At 40.9% G+C, this 7,210-nt stretch overlaps 1 protein-coding gene across 1 annotated transcript; it reads left to right on the top strand.

Moving 5' to 3' along the window:
• LOC146702934 (uncharacterized) lies at positions 1–3,224 on the top strand. The gene is made up of 2 exons (XM_085465998.1): positions 1–487; positions 1,703–3,224. The coding sequence occupies exon 2, from the start codon at positions 1,809–1,811 to the stop codon at positions 2,586–2,588; it is 780 nt and encodes a 259-aa protein (XP_085322124.1). The 5' UTR covers positions 1–487; positions 1,703–1,808; the 3' UTR covers positions 2,589–3,224.
• The last annotated feature ends 3,986 nt before the right edge of the window (positions 3,225–7,210 follow it).

The following is a 7,210-nucleotide window of genomic DNA, read 5'->3' as shown; positions in this document are numbered from 1 at the left end:
GTTTTTATTAGAAAACAATCAAATTGTTAAATGCTTCAAGTACACAAAATGTCAGAAATCTGCACCGTCATGAACAGAAATTTAAACCTAATTTTTCGTGATTTGTTGATTAACCCTCCGAGGTCTAAATCCCACGTTGTGCACATCAACATCACAGATTTGTACAAATAAAATTTATAACAAAGACATGTTAAATATTAAGCACTGGAAACAGCTTGTTGTTTTGTTGCCATAGCGTTTTGTTTTGTCTCCATTTAAAAGATATCAAAATCTGAGCAAACAACTTGATGTCAAAAGAATCTCTGCACATTCCGCAGTCTTTGCTGCTAAAGTGACATCACAGCATTTAAGCATGTTTGAATGAAAACATCAGCATATGAACACAAAACTGAAGAGACACTGCAACCGAATGAAAGCAGACCACTATTTAGTGACATTTGGACGTTTCCCTGAGGATTAACTGCTGTGTAATCTACCAAGAACTAAAGTAAGCTCAAATTTCAGTTTATAAACTCAAGATCATTTACTTAAATATATAAAGCCTGATTTCCCTGCTTGCCAGGACAGTATTTATGTACTTTACATTGTGCAAGACTAGACTATATTTTCCATCATAGAGAGGATGATGTGGATCTATTATTCAGGAAAACAAATGAAGACTTAACTATTTGTCAGCTGATGTAATATTTGACAAATGATACATAAATTAGAAAATGTTCTTAATCATATCTTAGAGTGACAGAAGCTCTTTTTAACACGATTATTTCTCAGATTATTTTGTTCATTTAGGAAAATAGAGAAGACGTAAGTTTTGTTCTCAAACAAACTATTAGAATTTCTGAGAAACTGAGCCTACGTGCACATGTACACGGCTATTTTTGAAAGCGCAGCTTTGTCTCTGCATTTGGGCCTTTCGTCCACACCTAAACAGCAGATTGAGTCACTGAAAGGTGAGATTTTTAAAAAGCACGTTTTTGTGTTCAGGTGTGGACGAGGAAAACGGACATTTACTCAGGCAATGTCAAAAGTGTGCGCCGCTGTTGAAGTCACGCTGTGGCCACGTTATTGTTTACATGAGATCAATTTCTACAATGGCAGATGTAGACAACATACTGTGTCTGTTAATCTTAGTATCTGCAGTTTTTACACGCTTACATCAGACGTGGATTCTACATTCAACACAGACGCTCTCCCAACCCAAATCCTGACGTCGGTTTGGAAGAAATGTAATTTTAAAAAATGACATTTATGTATGCTGTATGCATTTAGTCCATTCCAAAGTTGTGAGTCTGTCTTTAGTTATTAACATTTGAAACGATGAAGGCACGTGAAAGTAACACAAAATTAGCTGCTTTTCCAGAAAAAGACAAAAACTTCTCAGAAGTACGTAAGGTTTTATGAGGTTTTCCCACCCAGGCTTCTAGACTTCTGATTGGCCAACATTTCTACACGGTTAAGATTTGGCGTGTTCTTGACAGCGTTTCACTTTGTTTTTAGTGTTTAGATGTGGAAGGAGATATTTTTTCAAAACTGCACATGTGGACTGGATTTTTATTTTTTTTAAACGAAAAAGGAAAAACGTCCGTTTTCAAACATAGCCGTGTACGTTTGGACGCAGCCTAAAGTCATCACAAAAAAAGCAAATTCTCTGAACATTCTGGGTTGAGGTTTAGTGATCATTGTTGTTTTGTGTTCCTTGTAGTCAAAATGAGTGCAAGTGGAGACGGACCACAAAATAACCAAAACGGTAAGCACATGTACTCAGTCTTGAAATTGATGAAAAACAGATTTTCAGCAGATAGTTATGGATGTTAATTAAAAGATTTAATGATCTTGCAGGCCAACAGGTTAACCCACGAATGTTGGCAAATGGAGATCAGGAACCTGCTAATGGCTTCCTGAACAGACTGTATCGCGCTCTCCATGAATATTGTTGCTATCTAGATGAGCTAATAGCTTCAGTACTGGCACAATATGACAATTACCTTTACGGGGACGAAGACGATGACGATGACGATGACGACGATGACGACGACGACGATGACGACGATGACGACGACGACGACGACGACGACGATGACGACGACGACGACAACGACAACGACGATGACGACAACGATGACGACAATGACGGCGGCGACGGCGACGGCAACGATGACGATGACGATGACGACGACGACGATGTTCAAAATATTCATGTGAGGGACAATAATGCCAATGGTGACAACGATGAACAGCACGGGGATGCTGTGGTTGTGATCATTTTCAATGTTGGTGGCATTGAAAATGAGGAGGCATTTGAAGGCCGCATGGATGTTCGCCAGTACATCCCAGAAGAGGACCCTCAGCCAGGTGTTTCCAGGAAGAGGTCTAGAGAGAGGGATGAAGAAGATTTAGGAGCAAACAAAAGAATGAGATGGAGCGATGATGACTCTGAAGTATTTGAAGATGCGCACGAAGAGCTTGAACACGAAACTGGAGGCTCGAGGAAGCGTTCCCGAGAGGATTTTGAGCAAGAAGAGGAATACTTGCCTGTGTGCAAACTTCAGAGGTGTTCAGTTGAGTCGACCAGCAGCAATGAAGACTAAGACTACTTCGACGGGTTTTTTCAGTATCCTTTCAGTAATCTGATGGCCTACTCAGGTGATCCTGAATCCTCTATGCTGCAATAAGCTGGGCATACACTGTGCTGCGATTTTTCAGTCGCGTTATTCGGCTCCTGATCAAACTGTAGGATTGACTCGCAGGGGTGAGAAGTTTGATCAAGGCCAAACTCGGGACGATCCCCAAAACGATCGCACGACTGAAAAATCGGCTCAAAATGGGCCAAAAATCGCACAGTGTATGCCCAGCATTAGGCTGCCGGGGGATTCCCATGATGCACTGGGTGTTTCTTCTTCACCCACTATGTTTAATAGACCTCTCTGCACTGAATGGTACTTGTTATTAACCTCTGTCTCTGTTCCATGTCTTTATACTATTTTCCTTGCCCCTCCCCAACCGGTCGCAGCAGATGGCCGCCCCTCCCTGAGCCTGGTTCTGCTGGAGGTTTCTTCCTGTTAAAAGGGAGTTTTTCCTTCCCACTGTCGCCAAAGTGCTTGCTCATAGGGGGTCATATGATTGTTGGGGTTTTCTTTGTAAGTATATCTTACAATATAAAGCGCCTTCAGGTGACTGTTGCTGTCATTTGGCGCTCTTTAAATAAAATTGAATTGAAAATTAAATAGATGTCACTGTGATGATTTCTTCCCTGCATAGAAAGCTTAGACCCAAATGCAGATTCAATGCACATGGTTAAACTATTTATGAGACTTTAGAGAGGGAATGGAGAACGTGGCTCGAGCTAGGAGTGTCAGCAGACAGCAGGAACCAGAGGAAAAGCTATCGAGAGACTGAACACCTGGCTCCTGATGGGAACAATCCAACGGGAATTCTGCAACAGAGGGAGAAGAAGTTGCTGGACGGGTAAGGGAGTTTGAGGGTAGGATGAGTACGTTGGCAGAGGAGACCTAAACACAGGGAAAACAAGGTTAAACACAGGGAAGGAGCACGCCAGAACTGGAGCAGAGGGGAAGCCTAGTTACCACTGGAGATGGCAGAACAAACTGGCGAGGAGTAGCAGGCAGCGCTGGTTTAAGAAGCCCTCCTGCTGATTGTTTGCAGATGAGGCCCAGGTGAGATGCTGGAAACTCCACCTCTGAAGTATGGACACAGTATCCCCATTCCAAGTGGAAAAGCCCCTCAGACACTTCCATGGTGCATGACAAGAAGGATGAGAAAGCATTCATGGTCCATCCATCCCTCCGTCAGCGTAATGCCTAAAAGTTTATTCAGATGTAAATGTATTACATTTTTAAATAAAGATCATCAGTGTTTTTAATGACGCTGCAGTTCATTCATGTGTCTCTATTGGACAGTGTTGTAGAAGTTACAGAAGACAGGAATCAGTTCCAGCTTGGCCTGACATTTGATCACTAGTGATGTGTGATACCACTGATTTCCTTTCCGATCCCATACCAAGTAAAATTCAGGGTGGTATCGACGATACTGCTCCGATACTTTGTACAAAAACTTTACTCTTTTATTGTATCTCAAATTATAGCGTCATAATCATTACAGGACATCAGATTACTTGTTCTTATCACTTAATAATGCAGAATTCATCATATAGAAATCAAAAACCTGAAGTTGTGCACTATGTGAACACCTTGCCTGCCTGCAGCACTAAAGGACTCCCTGAGAGACGTCTGTCTCACCCTAGCAGCACCCGTCCTTCTCCTCCTCTTCAGTTTGCCTCAACATAAGCTCGTCATATTCTGTGATATGATTTACTTTGAGGTGTTTGACAAGGTTAGTGGTGTTGCCACAACACCTCACTTTCTTGCCACATGTATCGCAAACCACGTCTGGGCTGTTTGTGGATGTAAAATACGTGCGCACATGACTCCAGTTACGCTCAGCCATTGTTGTGAGTGCGCACGCCACAGGCTGCCACACATTTATACAGCCGTATTTCACACATGACTATAAAAGGCGGAAGAGGGAGTAGTTCTTTCCAATGTAGACAATCTGAATGATAGTTTCTTTCCACTGTGTTCCTGTTAATGAAAAACTACAATTTACCCCAAAATGATTCAAATATCGATATTTTAATGTGGAAACCTTCTGTTTCCACATCTGGACTTTCTGTTGCTGCCCACGCGGGTGAAACTTTCTTTGAAGTGGCTCATTGAAGTTGTAATTGATAATCAATTCCCACACAATGTGAGAATCCAATCAATTTGTTTATCAGGGGAAAGGTGTGATTTCTTAGGACACTGGAGCCTAACATTAACTGGTTTAAAATTAGCTTATTTCCATAAGAAGAAAAACATACTGAGAAAGAGATCACCAAAATATACATGTACAAATGTGAAATAGTCATATGTAGTGTGAAAGAGCTATTTGACATCTTTAAATTCAAAGTAATGTATAAATCCACTTACATAAAACATGAAAAGGCGGCGCAGCGATGCCCATCTCAGCCAGTGTATGATGGTGGGGCAAGATGGCAGCTTCCACAACATGACGCCAGCTCCTATGTATTTTTAGTAGATAAATGATACGTTTATGTATCAATTTGTTGGAAGATGTAATTACACCTTAATTATGTAATTAGAAGCAAAAATGATTTTTTTTAAATCAAATCACCTCAAAAAATTACTGTACTTACTTTCTAAATCATTCTTTACCTCTGAAAGGGGTGGCTGTGGCTCAGGAGGTGGAGCAGGTCATCTACTAATCAGATGGTTTTTGGGTCGATCCCTGGCTGCTCCAGAGTGCATGCTAACTGTCCTTGGGCAAGACATTAACCCCAAGTCACTCTCTGATGCATTCATCAGAGTATGAATGTGTGTGAATGTTAGGTAGAAAGCACAGAAAAAGGGCTTCTATGAACAGGTGTGAATGAGGCAACCTGTATAGAGCGCTTTGAATGTTCAGGTAGAGTAGAAAAGCACTGTAAAAATTTCTCTGTGTTGATTTCTTTTGGACCTCAAACATTACTCACCTTGTTGCAGGTTTCTTTATTAATGCTGAAAACCCAGAATGGAAACTGACCTTACTGCTTCCTTCCTTTCCAAACTATTGCGGCTCCTCCAACCAACGGCCGCGGCAGGCTAAACATGAGGACACAGATGACGTGCAACAGTATACACATGAGATACACCTCTGTACTATTTGCTACTTTTATTCCACATACAACTGTCCACTGTACAAATCGGCACACGGCCTCAAACCATTAAACAAATGCACAGACTGCACAAATAACTGCAACATTTACTATGCCAAATTTCAACATTGGCCTATTGCATAACTTAGTGCATAAGTATACATAAACCAAAAAATGCATCAAAATGATTCAAGCTGCAGTCAACAGAAGGTCTGCTGCATCTCAGACACCATCGCGCTGGCAGAAAGGGCGCCAGAGCCAGAGCAGCGGAGAGGCGAGCTGGAACAAACCATTTTGGGAGGGGGAGAGGTTATATATCATATTGTTGCTAAAGTGTTACGTCTCAACCAAGTACTGTATGCTTTTCATATTTTTAGTAGTGTGTCACACAAACAGCTGAAGCACCTCCCGAAAATGGGCTAAAATCGCCCCTGGTTGAGATCATGTGACTGATCGGCCAGTTGAAGAATATTCCATTTCTTTGCCTTGAGAAACTCTTTGCATTTGCAGTTTGCTTTGGGGTGCTATCCATTTGCACTGTCAACTGCTGGCCGAGCAGTTTTGCAGCATTTGGCTGAATACGAGCTGAGAGCATAGCCCTGTACAGTCACATCATCAATAAACACTAGTGAACTGGTTCTATTAGCAGCAAACTCTAATCTGTCCTTGCTAATTGTTTGCACCTTGTAGTAAACCCTCTGTATTTCCATTCGTGAAGACATCTTGACTGTAGACCATGACAAATTACTTTTAGGTCTTTCAAAAAGGAGCACTATGCAAAAAATATATATTTTTTAAAATTTCTAATCAGTTAATGTAGGCTAGTACTTTTGTTAAACCCCTTGAATTAAAGTCTTCATTGTTTGATCTAAAATCCACTATGGTCGTGTGCAGAGGCAAAACTACTATAAAATGGGACATTATCCAAAAATGCAAAGGTGTAATTGTGTTTATTGTTATAATGGTTGATGCTCGTTAAACATTAACAGAGCTTCAAATTAGCACACTTGCAGGTAGTCCTTGCCAGCCAAAAGACGCTGGATGAGCTGATGGGCTGCATTAAGAAGAATATAGATAAAACCTAATAGACTATTTTGTGTGTTGAATCATGCAATGCAACTTGTAGGATCGAAGAATATTAATGTGTAGGTTGAAAATAGCATAATAGGCTACCTTTAAAACCAATGAAAGCCACCTCACTGATCAATTTAAAAAGCTTTTTAAAATATGAAATGTTTGCGAAATGACAACAGACAACAGTAAACATGCAAATGTCACACAGTTCAAGGCACTTTCGGTTTTGCAAGGTTATCTCGGCTAAACATTTTCGTAGAACTGACAATATTCATTTAGAATGAGTAAAGCCTGTGACAGCTTCATCAGAAATTAATACTCTTTGTGTCTGATTAGGCTTCTCTCAGTTTAGAATTAACTTCGACAACTGTCGGGTTTTTCCGTCGTTTCTCTTCGCTCCACCTCCTGTGCAGTCTGTAAGGTTGT

The sequence above is a fragment of the Copadichromis virginalis genome, linkage group LG8, assembly GCF_057382275.1.
Source record: "Copadichromis virginalis isolate Kocher_CV1m ecotype Utaka linkage group LG8, C_Virginalis_male_GT1.1, whole genome shotgun sequence".
In the NCBI taxonomy this organism is placed as follows: Eukaryota; Metazoa; Chordata; class Actinopteri; order Cichliformes; family Cichlidae; genus Copadichromis; species Copadichromis virginalis.
Note: the sequence above shows the minus strand (reverse complement) of the source record. Positions and strands in the feature narration are given on the sequence as shown.